The sequence below is a fragment of the Carex rostrata genome, chromosome 19 (genome assembly GCF_964058835.1).
Source record: "Carex rostrata chromosome 19, lpCarRost1.2, whole genome shotgun sequence".
NCBI lineage: Eukaryota > Viridiplantae > Streptophyta > Magnoliopsida > Poales > Cyperaceae > Carex > Carex rostrata.
Genome location: NC_135936.1, coordinates 6,818,599 through 6,846,343, shown reverse-complemented (window position 1 = coordinate 6,846,343; position 27,745 = coordinate 6,818,599). Strand labels below are relative to the sequence as shown.

Genomic DNA, 27,745 nt, shown 5'->3' with positions numbered 1-27,745 from the left:
CCTCCAAATTAATCTACCCTCCTCCATGAATGAATTCGCAGATTGACTTGGCGGCCGGGTAAATGTGGAATTCTGAATTTCCCATATTTGAAGCGTTTTGAATTTTTTCTTTGAAAGAGTATAAATAAAAATTTCGATTCTAGAATTCATTGGGAGAGTTTTTCTTTCCTTACTTTTCCTCAACTTTCTCTGCATCAGATCAAATTGTTAATCCATTTAGGCCTTTTCTCTAATAAACCATGACAAAAGATGAATTTTGTCTAAGAAAATTGAATTCAGTGAGAGATTAATCTGAAATTCCATTTCATATATTTTCGTCAATTAATCTTATTAACTTGAATTCCATACGGAGAAGTAATAATTGTTTCATATTATTGTTGGTAAAAGCTAGCATTCTAACCCATCGAAAATTCATCTTTTTCGTTCTATGATTTTTAACATATACAATTTTTTTTTCGGGGCCCTGTTAGATTTTGGGACCCAGCGCGATGATACCCTGAGTCAGGGCCGGACTTGCATCAAATGTTCGAATTTGCATCTGTAACCGACAAATATCCAGATATAAATTTGGTTTTAATTATTTCACAATATTTGAAAGCACTAAAAATGAACTGAATGGAGAGTAAGGTCCTTATAGTGATTTTGCTCAGCAACAAAATTACAAGATTGTTTGCATCTTATCTTAGAAGGAAAATATCTAAGACGAATACTGAGTAAGACTACGGTGCTATGGGTTGCATAAAGGGCTACGGTGCTACGGCTTAATATTCGAGTTTTCAAAATCCTAACGATCGATCTGAACCGTTCATCTTGTTCTCCATATTAATATGTGTTTGGAGACCAAATTTTACATTTTTTGAAAAAAATTTACTATTTTTTTAAGATAGGTAGAAAATCAAATATTTGAATGGTACAGATTTTTTTTAGATCAAGTGATTTTCTACCTATCTAAAAATATAGTAAAAAATTTCCAAAAAATATAAAATTTGGTCTCCAAACACATATTAATATGCAAAACAAGATGAATGGGTCGGATCGACCGTTAGAATTTTGAAAACTTGAATATTGAGCCGTAGCACCGTAGCTCTCTATGCAACCCATAGCACCGTAGCCTTACTCGACGAATACTTATTCACCATATATTTTTTTTGCAAAAAAAGAGAGACATATAATGAATAAAATATCTTTTATAACGTAAAACAAGATAAATTCTAATAATGAAATATCTTTTTATAACGGAGGAATCAAATAAGATGAAACAAGATAAAATTAAATAATGAATAAAATATCTTTTATAATAGAGAAATTAAATAAGATGAAACAAGATAAATTCAAATAATGAATAAAATATCAATCAAATAAGACTGTTTGACATCAGTTTGTACTTGTCACACCTCTTGGTTCCTCGGAGAGGGAGATGATCAGATGAGGGAGGATTCAATCAACAGGGTCCCACAGATCAGATGGTCCACATACAATTGTGAGTAGGGGTGTTCAAATGGTTCGGTTTATTTAGTTTTGAATCGAATCGGAGAATTTCAATTTAAATGGTTCGGTTCGGTTCGGTTTTAATTTCTCAAAACTGAATAAACCGAACCGACTGGTTACTTGAATTATTTTGGACTTAAAAATCAAGAATAAATATAATCTAGAACTTTGGATATTTTAGAACATCAATATATTTGTATAAAATTGAATCATGTGTGTAATGGTATTTTAATTTTCATTTCTATGAAATTATGAATGTATTAGCTTATGTATTGAGTTTTGATTTTTTGAGATTGAATTTCTCTATTCGGTTCAACCAAACAAATCGAAGTTTAGTTCAGTTTAATCGGTTCGGTTTTAGTTCGGTTTGGCATTTTAATTCGGTCGGTTCGGTTTTAGTTCGGTTTAAACTGAACCGACCGTTTGAACACCCCTAGTTTTGGGCAGCCATCAGAACCATTCGTTTACTGATTTAATGAACTGGGTCAGATAACAACATGTAGAAAGAGCAGAGGACCTGGTGTTCATCAGATTTACTGAGTTTAGTAAATTTGATCAAGCGAGTATGTTAATCAAATATTTAATTCATAAATCAAATAGCTCAAGAATTGAGGACTTAGCATAGTGATACGAGTTCTCTCTACAGAGAGATGCATGTTCAATTGTCGCAAAAAACATATAAAGATACCGGTGTGTTCAACAAAATCAAATAGCTGAAGGTTTATCAGACTAATTTTTTCAATTTGATGAGAATTGATATTTTACTAATTACTCCTTAATTAAGAGAAATCTATTGCGATCTGTCCACAATTTAATCGATATAAAAAGCAATAGCACCATCCACACTGCAAACATGAACTTCGAAATTGTTCATCCACTACATTTAAAAAAAAATAGATTAAATCCGATTTAATTCTTTATAATGCATCCAATTATCTTTATTAATGTTTTCTGAATTGCAAAAGAAAAATAGAATTAGTGGTGCTTTCTCTATCATTAAGACATAATGTATTAAGTGTTGAATTAAATTCGGCAACTTTTCGGCCTTCCATCAAACAATTTGGAAGTTTTGGGATTCAATTTTTAACATCAATTTGATGGACGGCCAAACAAGTTTCAAATTCAACCAAAATTGATATACCCCAAATTCAATTGATACACATCTACAACCTTTTTTTCCTAGTTAGACAACTAGACAAAAGTTGTAAAACAAATTAATTGGTACTATAAAATGGATGTGTGCTAGAATCACTTTTAAATAAATATTACCTTAAGGACCTTTATATGTATGTGAAACGGACTGCAAAACCAACAATAATATATTTTTTATTTAAAATAAAACCATAGATATCATGGCCGCATGTCACAATTTCGATACACTAACACAACTAATCCATAAAGGAAAGAAAAAAAAAATTATACTAACATAGTAACACCACAGCACCAGGCACCAACTACACAAGCAAGGTTAATGGGATCTGGTCATCTGGCAGAGTATGAGCCTAATAATTAGTTGGGTATAATACAAAAATTGAGCCATATATTCAATCATGCATGCTCAATAATTACACCGAGCTCATAAGTCATAAATATTGAACATTATATAATGCACTGCTTATGTTGCACAGCAGGTTGTGTCCCCAGAAAATTTTGGATATTTATTTAAGAAAAATATCATAGATTCGAATCTGACGGCCTCAGTAAGAAACAGGTACTCGGACTGTAGATGGACCTGATTTCATATCGTCAACAATAAGATTGTAAAGTGCTCGAGCTATTGGCCCCTCTTTGCCTGCTTTGTCATAAAGAAGTCATAGAAAATCATTATAAAATACTATAAAATCTCAGTTTGACAGTACCAGTAGTACTGGTACATGATGGTCATTGCTGGACTTTCAATGGTAAGCATTATGGTAGCAAGCTCTTTCTTTCTCAGGCTATTAATTGAATTAGCAAACATCCTTTTGCATTTTTTGGATTTTCCACTAACCCTTATCAGTAGCTTGTCTACCAGTAACCTTCTGAAATTTAAGCTTTCAATATTGAAGAAAATAGTCAAGTTTAAAAATCAAAATGCGTACCGTCACCAATACATTTATCATCCCATTGCAAAACTGGTTTCACAATTACCCCACTTCCAATAAGCATCATTTCCTCGGCCTTTTTCCCTTCTTCAACAGTCACATTCCCTACTCTCACCCCTGTAAGCCTCCCATCTGCCACAAGCCCATCTGTCAGTTCCAAGACCCGTTTCGCTGTGCACCCGCTAAGAATCTTGTCAAAACTCGGCATCATCAACTCCTTTTTTTTGGTCACAAATGCGACATTCATATTGGGTCCCTCTGCTATAAATCCCTCTTCATCTAACCAAATCCCAACATAAGCGCCTTTTTCCTCAGCCTCCATTTTGGAGAGCGCATTCGGGAGGTAGTTAGTGCTCTTCATTATTGAAAATTCTAGTGGTTTCATGGGGATGGTAGATGTTATGACTTTACAACCAGCAGGGGAAGGAAGGGACTGGATCTGGATCACAACTGCATAGAAAGCCGGGTTCATACAGCTCGCAGGAGTGAGTTGAAAGTCACCAGGCCCAGCAGAAAGCCAGTATCTAAGTGAACCCTGTTTGCATTTAGACATACTTACAGTTTGGATTAGAATGCTCCTCATAGTTGACCGATCAAAGGGTAGGTGAATCTTGGCCATTGATGCAGAACGAAGAAACCGATCTAGATGTTGGTCTAATTCATAGAGGTGGCTGTAATGATGAAACATAAGAGTCTGAAACAAGCATCCAGAAAATCATCATAAATAGCTAAGAGATTATAATGCTACAATGATTGCACAAGTTAAACATTTTGATATCTCAATTGCAAGAAACTAAAAGCTTTTAGCCAAATCTCAATTTTTTTTTTATTTCACGACCAAATTTTAACACTTTAACCCAAATTAATTCCTGAACCAATGACTCCCTCCTATTTTTTTTTTTTTTAAATACATTTATGGAAGTACTGTTAATAATCATTACCCATCCATAATAGCAGCAGTATCAAAAATTCCATGGCCTCTATGGACCATGTGATCATCCATAGGTATCACCATTGCAACAGGATTTGTAGTCACTCCACCGACTATGCTTGAGTACATGGCAGTGTATTCTTGATTGCGGGCCCCACTTACATGGAAGGCCGCAAGTCTTTCTGTGACCTTAATTTAGATGTAACTCAATCAGCAGAGATTAAAATGAAGTACTTCAAATAACTTGTACTTCATAAGGTTAAGTACTTATCAGAAATTAGTACTGATTAATAGTAATAGATGATTACTACGACTATATATTTTTAAGTTGAAAAGCCACATGTAAGCAATAGTATATAAATTGAGCACTGTTCAAATAAATTCATGGATATAAATAAATCAATAGTATATTAATTGAGCCAGAGCGAGCACCTCAGACATGGATAAAAGAGGAAGATCAACTGACGTATTACAAGCCTGTGGAGGTCCTGTAAGGTCAAACAATATATATATAAATAAAAGAAACGAAGAAAATAGAATAAAATATGATTATTGGGTTACTTTGCAATTACTAGATTCTACTAGTGTTGTGATAAAACCCGCCCGGTCTAGGACCGAACCAGCCAACCCGTGAACCGGACTCTAACCGGACCGGACCGTCCTTCAAACCCGGACTGGACTGCTCCTTTGCTAGGCACGGGTCTAACAAGGATTCGGTTCAAGATTTTTTTAGCCAATCCGTGCTAAACCTTATCCGTTCCAACCCGTGAACCGAACCGGACCGGACTTAACCCGTCCCAACCCGGACCGGACTAAATCCGCTCCAACCCATCCCAACTCGCTCTAAACCGGACTTGACCCTTCCAACTCGCTCCAACCCGTACTAAACCCCCTCCAACCCTTCCCAACCCCCCAACCCCTAGAATTCAACTTTTTTTTTTTTTTTTTTAAAACGGCTACCAATTCCTTGCCCCCTGCCCCAAAAAAAACACACACACACTCTGGACCGGACCTAGGACTGGACCAGACCGTGGACCATGGGAACCAAGGATTGAGGGGTTTGGATTGGCCTAAAAAAACCGGACCCGTGTGACCCGACCCGTTGAACCCGTGGCCCGGCCGGGTTTGGACCGGACCGGACCGTTTTCAAACCACAAGATTCTACTAACCAAATAGTGACCAAACTAAACACTTACCCATCCGATCAGAGCTTTTAAGAGATCCAAACTTGCGCAGAGGCATTTCGACGCCTTTTAATGCAATTCTTTTACTTCCCACAAGAAAAAATGATCTTTGAGATCTGATCGTATCTGTTGATCGTGCTCCAACCATGGATTGCCCTGCGAAGCCAGGGATTGAGGCCATCGTCAATTATATTCTTCAGAGAAGAGAAAGAATTATTCTTTTCCTTTTCTCTAGTTAACGAAGAAAGGGGAAAACGAAGAAGTGGAATTAGTAATTGTGCAGTGGTTGCTGTTGCTGCTGGATTTTCCAATGAAGCAACAAACTCTATTTGTTTAAGGAAACTAGCGATAATTTTAGTTGGCACTTTTTAAACTAGTGTTAATTTTAGTACTCCGAGTGCGTATCCTCTGAGATATCTCATATTTTGTGTGACCGACGTGTCCGGTGCCTATTCGGGGATAGCGCAGGGGTCCTATTATTAGAGCTTTGAGATTCGTGTAGAACTTATTTAAACGGTTGAGATTTTCCAAAAAGTCACGCAAAATATGAGATATCTCAGAGGATACGAATTCTAGTACTCCCAAAGGAAAAGAACAGGCCGTTTTTTTTTTATGTACCACCCTAATAAATAAGAATTAAATCAATACCATCCGTTAATTCCGAATTAAGATTCCGCCACGCTCACACAGTAGATCTGCGAACGGGTCGCTACCCGTTCGCATAATAGCTAAGCGGACTAACCCGTTCCCGACGACCCGTTCCCGACGACCCGTGCGCGCAACAGATCTGCGGACGGATGACCCGTGCGCGTGATAGATCGGCGGACTGACCCGTTCGCATTATTGATCTGCGCACGTGGCAGATTCTCCCTATATAGAAGATCAGTTCTGCAGAGCATTCTACACCCTCATTTTCACCGAAGCTGCTGCATAGGTAGGTTTTTTTTCCTTTTCATCCTTTTTTTTTTAAATTTATTTTTTGTAGTTGTTTTAATTTAGTTATTTTTTATTATTAGGTTTATTCAACAAATTATGATTGGAATTGCTTGTTATTTTGATGGTGAAGTATTACAAGGACCAAATGGCGCTTATTATAGCCACCAAGTGCCGAAAATGTTTAATATTCGGCCTGATTTGGATTTTAGAGGTTTAAATAGGGAAGTGTACCAACAACTCGGTATTGACCACCGTAATTATGAACTGATAATTACCGCAAGAATTAATATTGGCCAAGGCAATCAAACCTGGTTCCAACAGCTACCGGTACAAGACGATAGCAGTTGGCAGTTATATGTCCAAATGACAATGAATATGACTTTCAAGTTCCTGGAGTTATATGTTGTAGCCAACCCCAGACAAAACTCTAGACATAACTCCAGACAGAATACTAGGCAATTGTTGCAGTTGACTCAGGGTTTGGGGCTCGAGCAATCTGTAACGGGTCCTAGTCGGGCCCCATGTGTAGCGGGCCCTAGTAGGGTCCAATCTGACAGGGGTCGATCTCAGATTCCATCCTCGTCCTCTAGCCGAGTCCAATCTGAAAGGGAGCGATCTGAAACCCCTGAACGGCTTTATTATGCTGACAATACGTACGATGATCCTGAAGAAATGGAGGCAGAGGCTAATTGGGATGATAATGGGGACGGTGGGGTATCAGATCACAGTGATGAGGATACTGGTATTCCTGTGCTTGGTAGACGGAAGTGGCCTATAGTGGATCGTGGGGAAAGACATCCGTTTGAGCAATTTCATGACACATCAGGGTTTGGAGAGGCCGATAGCTCTTTTTTTGCGACTTGTGAGGTATATTTGTTAAATTATATTTAATTTTAATTTAATTATTAAAATGTTGTTATTAAATTGATGTTGTTTATTTTTTGTTGTTTCTTTTGTACAATAAAAGGGAGAAAGACATGAATTGTCAGAGGGGATGACATATGACAACAAGGATAAGATGAAAGATACAATTAACCACTGGCACATCAAACAAAATAGGGAGATTAAAAATACACACAGCGATACCACTAGGTTGAGGTACAAGTGTGTTAGCGCCCGGTGCAGGTGGGCGTTGGTTGCGAGGGCTACAGGCTTTGGTAATACTTGGGCCATCACGAAGAATGTGGCTAAGCACACATGTCATGCATCGGCATCCAGGTTAGATCATGCACAGTTGACGTCCGCTATGGTCGCCAACTGTATAAAATTGTCATTGGAAAAAAATGCTGATATTTCTATCCGGGCAGTCGCTGACTTATGCGCTGAAAGGTACGAGGGTATTGTTCCAAAGTACAACAAATTATGGCGTGGTAGAGAGTTAGCAATTGCTCGGGCCTTTGGTAGTTGGGAGGGGTCTTACGGGCTGATTGTCCCTTTGTTGGAGGCAATAAAAAGGTCAAATCCGGGAACCCAATATAAAATTGTTTCAAAGCCAACCACTAAGCCAGGGTATCGTTTTTTCATGAGAGCAGCATGGGCATGGGGACCATGTATTGCCGCAGTCGGTCACCTCAGACCCGTCATCAGTATCGATGCTTGTTTCTTGTCTGGCAGATACAAGGGTAAGCTGTTAATTGTAACCGGATATGATGCAGAGAATCAGTTAATCCCGTTAGCATTTGGACTGGTAGAGAACGAGGATTTTGAGAATTGGGGATGGTTCATGAAGTGGGTGCGGGAGTTTGTAATTGGGCGAAATAGATACATGTGTGTGGTATCTGACCGACATAAGGGCATAAAAAAGGTGTTTATTCAAGATGATTTGGGTTGGTGTGAGGAGAAAGGAGAGTGTGCTCACCGCTACTGCTCTCAACATGTGTTTGAGAATTTTGGAAAGCACACTAAGGATAAGGTAGCTTCCACTTTTTTCAAGGTTATGGTTAAAAAGAAGAAGAGAAGAAGATTGCAAGAAGGACTTGATGCAATCGGGAGGCGAAATCCTGCTTGGTTGGCTTATTTGGATACATGTGGCAAATATAATGAAAATGATGAGGAAGAACTGCCTAAACCATGGAAGGTGTATCAAGCTATGGATGATGGATCTCGCTGGGAAATAATGACTAGCAACGGTTCCGAATCGCTCAACCATGTCTTCAAAACTTCTCGCAGGTTTGTATTTTGTAATCCTCCTATTTTTTATTATTATTTTCTGCACTTAGTTGTAATTTTAATTATTGTTTTATTATTGTTTTCTCATAGATTACCAGTTGCTGCAATCATTGAGGAGACATTCTACAAGTGTGTCAGCTGGTTTGAGCAAAGAAGTGAGACGGCTGTGCAATTGCAAGCAGCGGGTCAGCTTTTTTCCACTCGCGTGCATAAGAAGCTGGATAAGCACATTGAGAAGACTAAAAAAATGTCAACGCTTGCATTCGGCCATAATGAATTTATGGTGACCTCACATGGCGAAAAGATTAATTTTGACATGGAGAATGGCAGATGGGTACACACGTCTAGCGACTGCAGGTACAAGGTAATTCTGAAAAACGATCATGAGGTGGAATGTCAGTGCCAGAAGCCTCAGATGGGCGGAATACCATGTGTTCATGTGATGGCGGTGTGTCGTTTAAGGTAAAATTATGTTTTATTTAATTTGAAACTTCATATTAGGGACGGTACTACTTACTAATGTGTTAACATTATAGGAACTTGAATCCAAATGACTTCGTCAATTATTATTACAACATTCAAACACTCATAGACACATGGAGTGGTCAATTCCATGTGTATGACAATCAATGTGATTGGCCGGTGCACGAAGGAGATCTCTTAGTTCCAGAGCATCGGTTGGTAAAATTGGGTAGGAGACGACACAACCGGATCCAAATGTGGATGGATGTATTGGAAGGATGACGAAAGGGTCACCGAACCAGTAGAGAAACTCTCGAGAGGAATGCGAGAAGAAGAAGGGATGCGAGAGGAAATACGCAATAGGGTAATTTTTATTGTAGTAGAAGTTGTGATTTTATTGTAGTAGAAGTTGTGTATTTCTATTGTAGTAGAAGTTGTGATTTTAGCCAGGAATTTATATATTAATTTTTATTGTAGAATTGTGTGTGTTTTTTTTTATTGTAGAATTGTGTTTTTTTTTTTTATCCGAACCTATGCCGTTTTTTTATTGTAGTAGAAGTTGTGTTTTTTTCGTTATTCGAATTCTAAGAAATATAGTAGCAAGCATAAACCAAATAACAGTCAGAATAACATGATAACTAGATAATATAGTAGCAAGCATAAACCAAACAACAGTCAGAATAACATGATAATAACTAAATAACAGTCCAAACAGTACGAATAGAACAAAAAGTCCAAATAGCCATAACAGTCCGAATAACTACTTGGTCGATGGTGTGTACGGGTCTTTCCTGATCTTATGTCTCTTACCGCGCCCCAACTCCTCCGGTACCTCCTCAATCTCCGAACCTAAGAAATTGAAAGCAGGCGTATACTGCCGCGATGGCTGTGGTGGGGTCTCCTCCTGTATATGTCCAAACAAAACCTCCTCAGGTGAGCTAGGAACAGGACCAAAAATAGAAGCTACAGCAGTCTCTGCTAAGGATGAAGCTGTCTCCGTCTGGTACACTGCTGCACTGTCCTCTGGTGGTGGATCATCCTGTGTGTGAAACTGAGGATAAGAGTAACCCTGAGTGTATATGGTATCATATGTCGAACCCACGTCAAACTCAAAATCCTGCGATGGCTGAGTCGGCTCAAAATCCTGTGATGGCTCGAACCGGGGCTCATCTCCCTGAAAATAGATTGTTAATAAATGAATAATTTGGTTTCTCAATAAGTAGGTTATTAGAAAAATGCACGTACCACTCGATCTCCAAAACTCTGAAATGCTGCCTCAGGCGTCGGTGCAGACAAGATCTCTGAAAGATCCGGCTCTGGTGTGCTCATCTGCTCTGCAGAATCTTCATCATTCATATTTGCCAAATCCTCGTATCTTGGAAGATCTGCTAGCCGCAGGATCTTGTCTAGCTGGTCTTTGTACCCCGCGACGACCACCGGAGGTGCAGATATGCACAACATCACCTTCCCCACCTTCTTCCAGCCTCTTGTGATCCCATATCTTGCAGCTTTCAGAACTGCCTTGATGTTCATGAGTACCTGTGAATAAACCATTTCATCAATATTTCAAAAGATGATTACCATAACTGTATTGAAATAATATAGTAGAAAATATAAAAAACTTACAATCTGTGCAGCCGGACCACTGCCAGGGATGAAACCATACTGGGGGGTAGTCGTGTCGCGTGGTACATGAAGCGGCTTCCTATTGACCTCTGACATGAGACCGAACATGTACACCGTGAATGCACAATTTTCCTGGTACCACTGTCGATACTGCTGGTCCCACTCCTCGAAAGCATAAATCTGGTACATATCAGGAACCATGTCATCCGGACTCATAGCCTCCAGTCGCTGTACATGCAAGGCGTGCTCCGTTCGCCAATCCTTCATGACCGTAGTGCATAATGGTTGGTGAAGATCATACCAGTCGTCCTTTGTGATAGGATCCGGGACTGGAAAATACTGGGCCATACCAAACTGTCTCATTACCCGTCCAGGGTAATAATGCTCAACAACCTGGTAGTAGATAAGCGGCACCTGCAAATATTTTATGTGTCTAAGTTTCAATTTTAAACTACAATATGTTTATTAATTGTAAACTAGAAAATAAAAAAAATCTAGTCGCACCTGAGCAAACCAGTATTCTCGCTCGCGACTGCAGATCGAAGGAAGTTTTGTGAGGAAAGAGTAAGGTTCTTCATCTTCTTCATACACTGTGACGCGAAAATCATACGGTCGCCACTCGACATGTAGATCTGGAGTCATCTGCTCGAATTGAGTTCTGAAAAAGAAAACTCCCGAAGGCTTGCCGTGAGGGGTCACGACAAAGGTCTTTCTAGCGCAGAATCTCTAAGCATACGCAGGACAGGTCTCCCCGTCCGGACGACCCCAGTCTGGAACCCAACCCTCGTCTAGTGGTTGTGGACGACCAAATGGAAATCTCGTCCACGACCAATGCTGAAGAAGACCAATCGGTCCGTACAGACCTTGTTTGTCGACCTATTTTTATACAATTTGCATTTATTTTTAAATTCGATAAGAGAAAACAAATTATTTACAATAAGAAGAGAGAGTAATTTATACCCGGCACGCAATGCATAAGCCTCGGTACAGACATGCCAAGACCGCCGCACCCCAATTCATTTGTGGAGGGTCATCCAAGTCCCTCAGCCACTGCAGCATACAAGCAGGGACGGTGTTCCCAGAGGAATCTGGGAACAACCAGCAAGAGAACAGCTCCATTATGTAAGCCCGTGTCCACCGATCCATCTTCTCCTCAGGCGCATCTTCTTCTAATTTTCCACTACATGTACGAACTAATTTAGTACAGAGTATGAAGCATCACAATCAAATACTTACTATTACAAAAAAAATGCTTACCTGAATGCCGCCCGCAAAAGAGGGATACTGATGTCATTCTTCGATGCAACCTTCGACCTCTTGAGGGACCTTTCATTCATCAGGTTGGGTCCCAACAGTTCTTCAACGTCCTTTGTGAAGTCCCTGTACTCCACACCCGTCACCGCCCGTCCAGTAATAGGCAGTCCCCAGAGACAACTGACATCCTGGAGAGACACCGTAATCTCTCCGATAGGCATGTGAAATGTGTGTGTCTCCGGCCGCCACCTCTCGACCAACGCAGATAGAAGAGCGACATCTGCGACAATGGGGGTCAGCTGTGAGACATGCCACATACCCAAACTCTTCAACACGGGAGCGTATCGGTCGTCGTAGAGGATACTCATCTGATTGTTCCGCGTATTCGTCAAGGTATGAGTCTACATTCAATTTCAAAACAAACAAACATATAACTTACCTATTTTTATCTAAATGAAAATGAAAATTATTTGCATTTCTCAAAACAAAAACTTACATATGCGTTTTTCATCTTGTGCTTCTCGAATTTATACCAGCAAAGAGGACTGATACTCTCTTCCGTCATATTTGGAAATACGTGACGGGCCAGTGATAAATCTAACTGTAAATCATCTTGCGTCCGATTTTGATTGGTACCGCTGGTTGACGCCATACTAACAACAAATTAAACAATTTTATCAATTTTGACCTCTATTGATAATTTCAAATAGTACAAATCTAACAATACTACAAATATCTATGGTAATTCAATAATATATCACCATTCTTGAATGAATCGGTAAAAAATATTACAATCTACACTAATTCAGAAAAAAATAAATTCTGAATTGGTGCATTTATACTCTATTTTGGTCTAAATACAACATTTCTAAATTTGTCAATTTGTAAATTGGTACATTTCTAAATAGGTACATTTCTAAATTCTAAATATAATTTCTAAATTCTACATACAATCACAATTCTAAATTGGTTTAAATACACAAATATTTTGGTACCCAACTAAACTACTATTTTACTGTAATTTACAATATACTACTATTTAATAAAAATTATACACAAATAATAGTATATTATAAATTACACATGAGAAACCATAGACAATTTTAATTAATGTCTATTTTGGTACCATAATACTACTATAATACTACTATTTAATCAGATTGCTTACTATGTTGTTCATTGGAAAAAAATGTCTATTTTGGTACCATAATACTACTATAATATCAACATATTGTAATTACACATGAGAAACCATAGACAATATATTATTTTGATCTAATTAACACAAATATTTACAAAACTACAAAAAAAAATTTGATCTAATTTACAATATACAACTATTTTGGTACCTAACAAAAATAAACTGCCTAAAACTAGAAAAAAAAATTAATCTAATTTACAATATACAATTATTTTGGTACCTAACTAAAATTAAACTAATAAAAATACTCCGGATCTGCCTCGTTTACAAGTCATTCACTGTCAGATCTACCTAAAACAAGTCATTATTATTTTACCTAACTAAAACTAAACTAATTAAATTATTTAACAAAATTAAACTAATAAAAAAAAAAATTACCTGTTTACTGTGCTGGGCGGTGCGGAGACAGGGACAGCGACAGGGCTTCTGTAAAAACCACTGCGCAGCGGTATTTATCCGGATTCGCCACGTACGCATAACTGATATGCGAACGGGTCGTCGGGAGCGGGTCACATCGGGAGCGGGTCGTCGGGAACGGGTCAAGTCGGGAACAGGTCATCCGTCCGCAGATCTATTACGCGCACGGGTCGTCGTGAACGGGTCGTCGGGAAAGGGTCGTCGGGAACGGGTCAGGCCGCTTATCTATTACGCGAACGGGTAGCGACCCGTTCGCAGATCTACTGTGCGAACGTGGCGGAATCTTAATTCGGAATTAACGGATGGTATTGATTTAATTCTTATTTATTAGGGTGGTACATAAAAAAAAACGGAAGAACAGGGGTCAGTCTACAACTATCTAAATATTGGATATGGGGTGATCCAATCCAATAGATAGAACTATTCGTATCCAATAAGGATCGGATCACGGATATATTTATACGATCCGCTTTCATTCATTCCTAGTTCCTTTGTCCGAGGACCAAGGTGAACCCGATTACTGGATCAATCCGGTTTCCTCGATTCCTCTCTCTCACGCTAAGTTCCCTTTCTAATTCCTACACTTGCTAATCCCAGACTAAACAAAAGGCGCAATCAACTGTCAATTCCTCGCCAAATGGCGTTGATCAGTAACGCGCTCCGCCAAGCCTTCGTACCTAACCAACGGCATGAAACCTTCGGCGAGGAGAATCGCACATGGTCCCGGCTCAAAAAGCCTCTCATCCTCTCCGTTTCTATTCTTCTGTTTCTCTCCATTCTCATCCCGGCGGTCATAAGCTTGCACATCGTGTTCCCTTCAGAGCCGAGCAAGCGGCCATTCTGTCGGGCAAGGAGACAGCTTGAAGAGGCGCTGCCTGTGAACTCGACCGAGCAACCTGAGCTGTACAGGAGCCAAGGTGGCACCTTCTATATAACCGAGGAGGAGGCAGCCGATTTCTATTGGCTGGTTGTGTTCCTTCCCTCGGCAATTGTCTTCTTTGCCTCGGTCTTGTATTTAATGGCAGGTTGGTGGTGCTTTCTCTCCTGGGATTAGGCTTTTGTAAATACCTTGCCTGTTACCAATTGGTAGTTTGGTACTATACTGGTAAGGTGGTACCTGATTTTGTACTAGTGCCTTACCTAGGCAATATGTGATTTTGTCTAGACTGTTAGGTGCGTGCCAGTTTTGCACTTCTGTAAACTAAAATGGCTAGTTGGAACTGACATTTCGTCTAGTTTGCAGTTAGGCTGATCAGGTTTGGTACCTGTTGGTAGAGAACTATAAGGCAGCATCTATTTGTTTTCAGGCAAATGATACCAATTCTTTGTTAGTTAGGTTGTACCTCTTTAATTTTGGATAAAACATGGTTGGATTACTCAATTCAGTGCAGCCTTCTGTATTGGGGAATTCATTATGTCAGTTAGGCTCAGTATCAGACAGATTACAACCGTACTGAATTGTACTACGATCCTTGGCTTAGTTATGTCAACTTGGGAGTGAAACTTCATACTAAGTTCTAGAAGATCACCAAATTTAAGTAGAATCCCTGCATTATAATGTTTTGGAAATATTAGCTCCATTGATCTGCTAATTATCTTTTGAAGAAGTTCCTTTTTCGCTATTTTCCTTGTAGTAAGGAACTTAGAATCACATTAAAAAGTAGGACATGCAAATAGTGTTTTTTTTTGTGTGTATTTTCTTGCTTACTATAATAATTTTTTCCGAGATCAATCACTGCTTTTCATAATCTTCTGTTTTTTTTTCTTTGTTTCACTCTAGGAATGGCTGTAACTTACACTGCCCCAAGAAGGCATTTCCTTCTCCTAGTAGTTGAAAACGGTTTCTGCGCTTCTAGAAGAGGTAATATTTTCTCTTAGATCTTAGAAATGACCTATTACAAATCAATTTTTTTTGTTGGATGCTTGGAGTATATTCATATGATATGAAAATCTACTGTATTCAGATTTGAGCAATAGAAAATTGAGAGAAGCCTTAAAGTCACTCTCTCCCCTCTCTATCCGAAGATCCTAATATTCTCAGTTGCATCAATGTTGTTGGTGCATGCAGCCTTGCACTGTCCTTTGCAAGGCCAGAAGGGATCTAATTTTTGAGAACTATTGTTACTGACTAGTACTTACCCTGACCAGCAGATTTACAATCCTGCCCAGACTTTTTATATTCCTTTAGCAAGAAAATATATCTAATGCTTAAAATGACACTAACTTAGAATTTGAACAGCAGTTGGAAGTAAAGGAGGAAAAAGAGGAACATAATTGATATTAGACTAATATACATCTAGTAACCTACACACTGCTAGCATCAGCTATGCAATGGATTTATAATTATTGCTCACCAAAGTAATGTCATATTACATGCAAAAATGAGTCCAGATTCCATGTGGTCAGGCTAACATGTGAACCTCACACTGCCTTTGTTTCATTGTTATTCCTGAATGGGATCATAGGACCTGCCTTTTCCGGTCCGACCTAACCTAAACTAATGTACCTAAATGATGTCATGAGGTTGATCTGGCACACTTATTTTAGATCGGATGGTTCGGACCAGAAAAGCAGGTCCTGTAATCTTGGTCAGATATGAACTCCCTCTGCAAATTAAAACAATACATATGTTCCTTCCAAATCTAATAATAATAAGCTTTTGTACTCTTATACTCAACTAACACTGGGTACAATAATCAGGTGGGGTCCGGTGCCTAGCAATTATTAACAGCATATTTGCCATAGTCTTCAGCCTCATGGCATTATTTCTCGGTTCGAGCCTACTAACCCTGGGTAGCAGCTGCTCTATATCTTTGTTCTGGTGTTACGAGATTGCATCCTGGAGTCTGGTGATCCTTTATGGTGGAACTGCATGTTTCCTTAAAAGGAAGGCTGCACTTGTGCTTGACGAGGGGAACTATGCTGGCCATAATCTAGGTATCAAGTGTTCACCAACTAGTTGCTGTAAAAGTTAGTGGTGTAGATTTTATTATTTTTGGGAGTGTTATATATCTTAACACACCATTTTGTATGAAATTACTATCAAAATTGGAGTTATCATATTTTATGCAAATTGCAGCCAAATTTTGATTGTATATATACAACACTGCACTGTTAGATACTATGATAGAGACCATAAATTCCAGTAATTTTGCTGGATGTCTTAATCCATAATATGATCATTTTGGTATTTGTTTTCCCAAAGCTCAAACTGAACAAAAATCAAGTCAACCAGATTGAGGTTTTAGCTTATATGTTTGAACAAATTGGTAGCAAGCAATTTTTGCAATCATTAAAAATGAGATTTGGTCTTCAAATAAGGAGTTAGTTGCTAGCTAGGAAACGTTGGGTGAAACATCAATATTTTCTCTTGAATTGAGAAAAAATGTCAGGTGTTAATTATAAGCCCTTGGTTTTCAACAGCTAGGTCTTAATGATATATAGGAAATGTTGGTGATTGTTGGTCAGTTCCAAATATTTGAAATGTCAGGTGTTATTCCATAACTGGTCACAAATGGATGCAACTAAAAGAAATGAAATGTTTCAAGAGTAGAACTAGGGTGTTCCTAAGTTCACCAAGCCTCTTCGTGAACTCAACTCTAAAAACCTATCGGATTGACTTCAAATGACTAATCAAAACCGTTGAAACCTGTCTACCTTACGATACGAGTGATGCATCTACATGCAAAAATTTTTAATTTTAAAATTAATTTTGTATAGAGTCAAGCAGTCAAAAACCGTTCAAAAAATGAATGCATTAAAATTAATTTATAAACCTTCTAATTTTGACCGCTTGACTTTATACTAATTAATTTGAAAGTTTAAGATTTTTACATGTAGACGCATCACTTGTAAAGTAGACGGGTTTCAACGGTTCGGATTCGTCATTTGAAGTCAATCCGATAGGTTTTAGAGTTGAGTTCACAAAGAAGATTGGTGAACTTTGGAACACCCTAGTTCTACTCATGTTTCAATATTAACAATTGTGATAAGAGAGATTTATTTAGTTTTACTATTTTCTGTGTTCTTTATACTAGGACTGGAAATGCTGGAAGGGATAAACGAAATGACACCTGACATGCAGAGACGCATCAATGACGGGTTTAAACAGTGGATGGGCTCGTCACTTCTTTCATCTGACGATGAAGACGAGAGCCCTGATGATTATTTAGAGCATGGTGACCCCATTTTTGACCTTCCTGATGAGCTCAGAGTGTGAGCTGTATGTTCATAGAGTAAATTCAGGTTAGTTTCAGTGTAAATGGCCTCCTTGGATTTTTTTTTTTTTTTTTTCTTTCCCGATGTAAATGGGTGGCTAAGGTTATTTTCTAACACGATTTATAGCTAGCTTATTATACATGTAACTAACCAGTAGAGAAATTTGCTTTGCTTGGGTTCTTTTATGGGCTTAGGTCTGCAGTTTGGATTGTGTGTTATTATTTTATGATTAACAAACCCGGCAGATTTCTTTCTTTTTTTATTAGAAACCCGTAGGTATAATCCATTGAACCAAACGTACCAGTGAAATGAAAGTGCTAATACAAAGCTGAATTTAGAAACTGGTACATATCTCTACCAGTACCCCTGAATTAAAAGCTGAAAGACAAAGCTAATAAAATAGGTACAATCTAATATAAATCTGGTATACAATTAAAAACCGGTACAACATGACACTGGTACTCTGAGCTTGCAATTTGGGCAGATTGAAGCTGTGATCACACACCAAAGCAATTCTTGCATGGTGATGTGATGCTACTGGTAAACATAAGCACATGAATATAGCATTAGGAAATAAATTAGGTATTTACATTTTTCTTTTTCTTTTTTAAATGGAAAGTAGAGATGGCTCTTCAATCTTATATTTTGCAAATGTAGTTCTCCGGAATAATTAATTATATAGTTGATATGATTAAATGATTTTTAACAAAAAAAAATTATCATTGAACATATATTTAAGGTAAGAAAGGCTTACAATTGTTTTGAATTACAAATATACTATTGTAATTTTTTTTCAAAAAGAGCAATTTTTAAAAATAAGGTTCTTATGCAGTTTTTCTATATCAAGACTACCTCTTCCTGTCACACTGGCTCCATCCTGTTAATTAAAGATATTAAATTATTTTGATAGATAATATAGTAATAAAAAGTTTTCAAGTTTAGAATGTATATCAAAAAATAATTATATATATATATATAGAGAGAGAGAGAGAGAGTGTGTGTGTAACTAATGTGCATTCGTATGCATATGGCCCGATATGCATACGGTCCAAATTTGAAATTTCAAAATTCAAAATGTCGATCCGAACTGTTCATCTTATTCTCCATATTAATATGTGCTTGGAGATCAAATTTTACATTTTTCTGAATTATTTTACTATTTATTAAGCCACTTTGAAAATTGTTGATCCAACGGTGGCTTAACAAAACAGTAAAATCAACAGTCACCGTTGGATCAGCAATTTTCAAAGTGGCTTAATAATAGTAAAAAAATTCAGAAAAATGTAAAATTTGGTCTCCAAGCACATATTAATATGGAGAACAAGATGAACGGTTCGGATTGACGTTTTGGATTTTAAAATTTCAAATTTGGACCGTATGCATATCAGGCCATATGCATACGAATGCACATTAGTCACACACACACTCTCTCTCTCTCTCTCTATATATATATATACACACACGTTCATCTTATTCTCCATATTAATATGTGCTTGGAGACCAAATTTTACATTTTTTTCTGAATTTTTTTACTTTTTATTAAGCCACTTTGAAATTGTTGATCCAACAGTGGTTTAACAAAACAGTAAAATCAGCAGCCACCGTTGGATCAGCAATTTTCAAAGTGACTTAATAAATAGTAAAAAAATTCAGAAAAATGTAAAATTTGGACTCCAAGCACATATTAATATGGAGAACAAGATGAACGGTTCATATCGACTTTTTGGATTTTGAAATTTCAAATTTGAATCGTATGCATATCGGCCCATATGCTACCAAATGCATATTAGTTACTCTCTCTCTCTCTCTCTATCTATATATATATATATATATATATATATATATATATATATATATATATATATATGAGTAAAGCTAGGGTGTGATGTGCTCACCAAGAGAGTTTGGTGAGCACAACTCCAAAAATTCATCGGATCGACTTTAAACGCTGAATCGAAACCGTTGAAATTCATGTGCTTCATGAGTGATGCATGTGCATGCAAAATTTTGAAAGTTTCAAGTTTATTTGCTAAACGGTCAAGCGGTCAAAGAAATAATAAAAATTGAATATATAAAACAATTTATAAATTAACTTAATAAAATGTTCATTTCTTTGACCGCTTGACCGTTTAGCAAATAAACTCAAAACTTTCAAAATTTTGCATGCACATGCATCACTCATGAAACACATGGATTTCAACGGTTTGGATTCGACGTTTTAAGTCGATCCAATGAACTTTTGGAGTTGTGCTCACCAAACTCTCTTGGTGAGCACATCACACCCTAGCTTTACTCTATATATATATATATCTCTCTCTCTTTATATATATATATATATATATATATATATATATGCTGTGGCTAATTTGCTGCCGGCAGCATTTCTGCTGGCAGTGCTGCCACTGTTTTTTTTTCTATTTTTTGATGTTCAAACGACAAATCTAAACCATTAGATGTTTAATCTATATTATAATCTACTTGGAGACCAAATTTTACATTTTTTGAAATTTTTTTACTATTTATTAAGCTGGTTTGAAAACCGCTGATTTCAGTGCTGCAGAAATTTACTGAAATCAGCGGTTTTCAAACCAGCTTAATAAATAGTAAAAAAATTACAAAAAATGTAAAATTTGGTCTCCAAATAGATTATAATATAGATTAAACATCTAACGGTTTAGATTTGTCATTTGAACATCAAGAAATAGAAAAAACAGCGGCAGCACCTTCGGCTAAAATGCTGCCGGCAGAAAATTAGCCGGACCCTATATATATATATATATATATATATATATAGAGTTAGGCTGGGGTGCTATGGATAGCATAGTGGCCTCTATGTTACAGCTCAATATTCGAGTTTTCAAAATCCAAACGGTCGATCCGAACCGTTCATCTTATTCTTCATATTAATATCTGCTCGGAGACCAAATTTTACATTTTTCTGAATTTTTTTACTATTTATTAAGTATTTTACAAAATTGTTGATCCAACGGTGGCTGCACAAAACAGTAAAACCGTTGGATTAGCGATTTTCAAAGTGGCTTAATAAATAGTAAAAAAATTCAGAAAATTATAAAATTTGGTCTCCAAGCAGATATTAATATGGAGAATAAGATGAACGGTTCGGATCGACCGTTTGGATTTTGAAAACTCGAATATTGAGCCGTAGCATAGAGGCCACTATGCTATCCATAGCACCCCAGCCTAACTCTATATATATATATATATATATATATAGAGTACGGCTAACGCGCTTCCTCTAGCATATGGGCCGAAATGCTTCCGGTGGAAATTTGAAATTTCAAAATCTAAAAAGTCGATCTGAACCGTTCATCTCCTTCTCCATATTAATATCTGCTTGGAGACCAAATTTTACATTTTTCTGAAATTTTTTACTATTTATTAAGCCACTTTGAAAATCGCTGATCTAACGGTGGCTTAACAAAACAGTAAAACCATTGGATCAGCGATTTTCAAAGTGGCTTAATAAATAGTAAAAAATTTCAGAAAAATGTAAAATTTGGTCTCCAAGCAGATATTAATATGGAGAAGAAGATGAACGGTTCAGATCGACTTTTTGGATTTTGAAATTTCAAATTTCCACCGGAAGCATTTCGGCCCATATGCTAGAGGAAGCGCGTTAGCCGTACTCTATATATATATATATATATATATATATATATAGAGGTGGGCTACGGTGAGTTGCGAAGTAAAGCGACTATTTTACTTCATGCTCATATTTTGCGATTTTTAAGTTCAAAACATCGATCCGAACTGTTCATCTTGTTCTCCATATTGAAATGTGCTTGGAGACCAAATTTTACATTTTTTGGAATTTTTTTACTATTTATTAAGCAATTTTGAATGTCGCTGATCTGATGGTCCAGAAAATTTTACTGTTTTTTACTGTTCACAGCAAAACAGCAATTTTAAAAAATGCTTAATAAATAGTAAAAAAATTTCAAAAAATGTAAAATTTGGTCTCCAAGCACATTTCAATATGGATTAAATAACTAACGGTTCGGATCGGTAATTTGGACTTTCAAAATAAAAATACAGCGTGAAGTAGAAACGCGTTTTACTTCGCAACTCACCGTAGACTACCTCTAGATATATATATATATATATAGAGATAGGCTAATATCAAAACGTTTGCACCAACCCCTCCCGTGCAACCAAGTGTTTTTCCGATTTTTAAAGTCCAAACGACCGATCCGAACCGTTAGATGTTTAATCCATATCGAAATGTGCTTGCAGACCAAATTTTACATTTTTTGGAATTTTTTTGCTATTTATTAAGATGGTTTGAAATCGCTGTTTTTCAGTGGTGCAGAATTTTAATAAAAACAGCGATTTTCAAACCATCTTAATAAATAGCAAAAAAATTCCAAAAAATGTAAAATTTGGTCTCCAAGCACATTTCAATATGGATTAAACATCTAACGGTTCGGATCGGTCGTTTGGACTTTAAAAATCGGAAAACCACTTGGTTGCACGGGAGGAGTTGGTGCAAACGTTTTGATATTAGCCTATCTCCCTCTCTCTCTCTCTTTATATATATATATATATATATATTATATATAAGTAATAGAAGTCCTTCAAGTCTAAAATGTATATAAAAAAATACCTTAAAACTATAGAACAGAAACATGACATTAAGTGCAAGCGTAAAAGTTGACGTTATCTTTTGTTTATTTTATTATTTAGTTGAATTTGTGCTTTTTAATTACTATTCTTTTAAAAAAGGCAGGATTAAGACACTAATTTTGAAGCAATTGATCCTCGTCAGGACGATATTTAAAGATTAATAAACTTTAATTAATTTATTCATAGAAAAAGTTTTTTTTATTATCCTATATTTTAAAATAATAATGGTAATATTATTGACATGATGACTATCAATGCATAACAATGCAATGCATGTTTGGATAATTTTGAATGCATGCATTCAAAATTAATTTTTCATCTCGTATTTATAGAAATTTTTCTTAAAAACTTCAAAAACATGTATTCAGACATTAATTAAAAAAAAACGGAATGATTAAAAAAATAAAAAAACTCTATAGGTAATATTTTATAGCTGTGCTTATATTAATATAAGTGTCAATATGTGGCTGTTTCAAATGCTAATATCTTTTTATAAGTCAATAATAATTATAAATTGCATCGAGCAATTTAATAATATGATTCGCTGATGGCAAAAGTTGACATTTGTCTGTGATAATATCATAAAATTATTATTTCTTTATTTCTTTGCAGATCACAATAATAAAATTCAACTGCAAATATAATGTCTTAAAACATGTATGCATTTAATTGGTTGTTATAAAGCAATGGATAAGGCGTAACAGCTTCCTAGCTTTATTTTAATAGAACTTCTAGTTAATTCTTTTCAGAATCCCTACGTGCGTATCACATACCAGTTGTTTAGGCTGATCAAGGAATTTTTCTTTATAAACCATAATTAAAAAAAAAATTATGAAACCAACATAATTATTTTTTTTTTACAAAAACCATAAGAACTGAAATGCCATTTCGGTCTGATTTTTTTTTGGACCGAAATGGCAATTCGATCCGAGGTATTTTCAAAAAATTTCGATGTATTTTTATTCTCGAAATCTGTGAAAACGTCTAGGACCGAAATGATATCTCGGTTCTTATGGTTTTTGTAAAAAAACAAAGCAATCAAGTTGATTTGATAAAATCTTTTTTTTATAATATCTAAAAAAAATTCTTTGTCAAGTACCTGTGGATACTATTGTTTTCTTGTTCCCCTCAACTTATACTATATATAATATCATAATAAGACGCATTAAGGTACCCATGTCAACCACTTTATTAAAGATAACAAGTTTTGATCTCTAATGTTTCTTTAAGAAGTATTTAATTAATTGAATTTCAGGAATAAACAATCTATAAAAAGTAGTGGAGGGCATGTCAAAGGATCGTTGAGTGCCATAAATTGCTATCTGGTATAGCACTTAATTTACTTCTTGGGTTATTTTATTGCTTAAAGGGTTGTTATGCCATTATTATTTTTTTTGTATTATTACTCATAATTCTTGCTATGATTTATGTGGCTGTTTCAAACTACTAGTTACTGCTCTGTTTCGCTAAGCAGAGTCAGATAAATCATAGCAAGAATTAAGAATAATAATACTAAATCATAATGTGAAGGTTTGTTCTAAATCATAGCTTTGTGTTTGATATATATATATATATGCATCATGATCTCTTGACAATATTCTTACAGCTACTAAAGCATACATAAGATTAATCAAATATTATGAATTTACGACATTTTGAGCTTAACTTGAGCAAAAGTGGCTTAAATTTTCCCAGCATCTGAAAAAGAGATTTTTATTACACCAGATTTGTAGACAGAATCATTAGTACAAAATATATTTTAAAAAAATCAAACAAATCAAGACACCCTTGTGGCTGTCAAAAAATGTACTTGTTTCTCTAAAGGCAGAATTACACCAACCAACTCAAGCTGTGAGACTGCCATTTTCTACTGTGATTCTAACACGCCTCTCGTCTATTTACATGCGAGCCCGTAGTCTTTGCCTCCTACTCAGTTCATGCCCTTTCTTCATTTCATTTTTTAGTGGCGGGCCGTGGGGCTCCTCAATCCCGTCTCGACCTTCTCTGTGTAAGAAAATTTCTTTGGCTCTGCAACAACATGAGGCTTCTTGATCAAACTGTCATCGAAGTTATCTGCATCCTTCGTTTTCATATCGAGTTCATCAGGTTGCCATCCCATGAAGTCCCATAGAGTCATGGAAGTAGGTGCTCCTTTTAATTTCTCCAACTCTACCCTCGGGTCTAGTTTTACTGCCCCGGTAGTTGTATCTGAATTGTTCTTCCTGTTCGAGTCCTTCAGAGATGGATTTCTGGCAACGTTATCTGCGTGTAGTACATCTTCGATTCGTGACATCACGCTGAAGGCTAGACTTTCTAGAACTCGAGCATAGCTCTCAAGTATAGCATATCCAACATCCTAAAAAACAATTAAATAACACGCATTAGTTTATATCCAAATTAAACAAGCATAGCATAGCTGGATGATTGTAAGGTGAACGATGTCTCATGAATTCAGCAAGGGAAGTAAGAAGCAAAAGCCACGACATGTGATTTTTCTTTATCCCCTTTGATAATGGCTTTCCCAGAAAATTCACTGCACCAACCAGGGGCGGACCCAGTATAGAACCAGGGGGCGCAGCCGCCCCTCTCTGGATTTCGAGTTTTAGTGGTGATCTATCGATACTGATTGACTTTGCCTCTCTGGAAATTTTTTTACCCCCTCTGGTTGTTTAATTTGTAATTTGGGTTAAATTTAATGCTAAAATCAAAATAAATTTATTGAATTATGATTAGTAATTAGAATTATAAGTTAAAATATCAAAAATTATAAGTTAGAGTATTGAAAAATATAAGTCAAATCATTATTTTTTTTATCGAGTACCCAATTAGTTAATGGGTTTAAATCCAATAAGCTATTCAAATCCAATTCGATAATTTTTTGCCCCCTTGACGAAAATTCTGGGTCTGCCCTTGGCACCAACTAACAACAATATTGGACAACTCTTAGCTAATAGACATCCTTTGATCTAATATGTCCTCTTAAGTTTTATAGAATGCATACTTTCTTGACCTAATTAAGCCAATTGACTTGGATATACAATTTTTACTTGTTGCCGATGCTACTTTCAGACCAATTATCAGGACCATAAATTCTCAGACTATATGCCTATAATTATGGATCATGGAAAGTTCCATACTGTGCAAATGCATCTAAGAGATGCTTACCTTGTTATATTGTATCTTGCTAATATCGAGGTGTGACTGGGGTGCACCAGGGTATTGCTGCTTGAGGAGATGGAGAATAGTCTCAGCTCTCTCCTCGAATTGCTCCCTTTTCTCCAAGCTCACAATCGATCCCATGGACCCCCAAGAGGATCTCGTGTCCTTGTTGGTCATTTTCCTCTTCCAAATTATGCATGATGCCTCGATCCTGTTCTTTAGGTCGACTACCTTATGTTCAGTCGATAGATCCAATAACTCGAGGAACTTAATTGGGTCAAAGTACTCATCAGTTATGTTCTTATATATTGCATCCCCAAGACTCACTCTTCCATTCTACATTTTGTTGTCAAAAAGGAGAAAGTAATTACTAAAAAGCGGATCATCTAATCTTCTTTATATTTGGCATTTACTAAATATATATTAGGTATACATCCTAACAGGGATCTCGTAAACTTGTATGTTTGAATGTAGACAAGAGAAAGATTGTGAAAATAAGGTCTAAATCAGGAGATGGTACCTTAGGGAGTGCTTCAATGTAGGCCTCAGGGATCTCCATCTCTGCAAGAACCATTGCATTTATAGCCATAGCAGCTTTTAGCACTTGGTTCACTGATTCTCTTTGGTACTCAAGCCATTTTCTAGATACAATGGAAAGCCCGCTCGGTGGTACTTTAACCGTTGGCATCCACCATTTATCATCTTTCCTAGCTTCCATCCCTTTGACAGAGTCGTTGCTGGATGCATACCAGAACTCTTGCTGGTCCTTGAAATTTTCAAGGTAACTCTGAAAGTATATGCAAACAAAATTATTCCCTGAGAAAAATTAGCCTGTCTAGAAGTGAGATTCCAAATTTGAAATGATGGATTTTCTCTTACGAGTAGCATTGCATCAAGCTTACGCAACGCGGGGATGTTCATGTGGAGATCTCTCCTCTGCTGAGTAGACATAACCTAAAATAGACAAAAATAGAAAAGATAGTGGTTATTAAAATGTATAAAAAACTGACTTTATATTATTTAAAAGAAATTAAAGAACCAACAAGAAATTTGATCTTACCTCCATGCTTTGGCCATCTTTCACTTGTTCAGTTGGAACAAATTCAACTATGTGATCGGTTACAGCTAGAAGCCAATCAACTTCTTTTCTCCACCTCACCCTTTTCTCTGGGGGAAGTGGCTCGAGTTTGCGGTGCTCACCAAACACAGAAGCTGCACAATGAAGACAAAACCAATGCATTTATGGATTGTTGCAAATTATTAGAATTTGGAAAGATATGAAACACCAATAGCTTACCTGAAAGATTTGTGATAGCATTAGACAGAGCAAGGGCAGAGGAAACACCTTTACCAGAACCCGACATGTCTTCTCCAAGAAGCAGTTTCGCAAACTTTTCTTTCATTAGCTGTAAGTCTGAATTGACAAAAACAAATTAACACCGTTTGAAAAGTCACATAATTCAATAACTTGAAGACATTGAAGCCAAGCTCAAATTAGCAAAATCATTATTTACTAGATTAAATGTTGGCCTGGTTTAACAAATTGAATATCATTTTGACTATATGAATTTCTGATGTTTTTTTATTGAAAATTACCCGATGGTGCTCCATCTTGTTGGCTCACATTGGAGGCAAACCGAGACCTCGGGGCTCTTTCAGACTTGTTAATCGACCAACTTGAGTTGCCAGAACCGTCATACTGTGGTCCTGGCGACTGACGACCCTCCATTTCATACATCTCAAATTCACTCGCTGATGAGGACCTGTCAAAGCTTCTAACCCTTCTAATAAACCTCTCAAGGCTATTTCCACGACCGAATCGAACCATCAAACATATAACCTTTTAAAAGATGTAGTGCTGAAATTGGGTGCAACCCAAATCATTCCTTTCTAATTAGGGATTGACTTACAATTCAGAATTGGGAATTTACAAGTATGGAAGGTTAGAGGCCAAAGGTTGAGAGAGAGAGAG

The 27,745-nt window shown here is 36.7% G+C and overlaps 3 protein-coding genes across 4 annotated transcripts; 1 reads left to right on the top strand and 2 right to left on the bottom strand.

The window, feature by feature from the left end:
- Positions 1-2,951: 2,951 nt before the first annotated feature.
- On the bottom strand, positions 2,952-6,057 carry ADCL (D-aminoacid aminotransferase-like PLP-dependent enzymes superfamily protein). Of its 2 annotated transcripts, none has more exons than XM_078321186.1 (5): positions 5,700-6,057; positions 4,936-4,991; positions 4,514-4,692; positions 3,570-4,243; positions 2,952-3,283 (listed from the first exon to the last, which is right to left on the bottom strand). In XM_078321186.1, the coding sequence occupies exons 1-5, from the start codon at positions 5,866-5,868 to the stop codon at positions 3,186-3,188; spliced, it is 1,176 nt and encodes a 391-aa protein (XP_078177312.1). In that variant the 5' UTR covers positions 5,869-6,057; the 3' UTR covers positions 2,952-3,185. The 2 variants fall into 2 exon arrangements, with proteins under 2 accessions (XP_078177312.1, XP_078177313.1); XM_078321187.1 differs by having other exon boundaries at positions 2,952-3,280.
- Positions 6,058-14,280: 8,223 nt separating this feature from the next.
- LOC144571853 (uncharacterized) lies at positions 14,281-18,207 on the top strand. Its single transcript, XM_078321238.1, has 4 exons — positions 14,281-14,777; positions 15,533-15,613; positions 16,453-16,689; positions 17,790-18,207. Exons 1-4 carry the CDS (start codon positions 14,390-14,392, stop codon positions 17,969-17,971), a joined length of 888 nt encoding a protein of 295 aa, XP_078177364.1. The 5' UTR covers positions 14,281-14,389; the 3' UTR covers positions 17,972-18,207.
- A 6,084-nt stretch (positions 18,208-24,291) lies between these two features.
- On the bottom strand, positions 24,292-27,745 carry ROPGEF8 (RHO guanyl-nucleotide exchange factor 8). Its single transcript, XM_078321385.1, has 7 exons — positions 27,370-27,745; positions 27,071-27,187; positions 26,834-26,985; positions 26,653-26,727; positions 26,294-26,560; positions 25,780-26,109; positions 24,292-24,970 (listed from the first exon to the last, which is right to left on the bottom strand). Exons 1-7 carry the CDS (start codon positions 27,599-27,601, stop codon positions 24,575-24,577), a joined length of 1,569 nt encoding a protein of 522 aa, XP_078177511.1. The 5' UTR covers positions 27,602-27,745; the 3' UTR covers positions 24,292-24,574.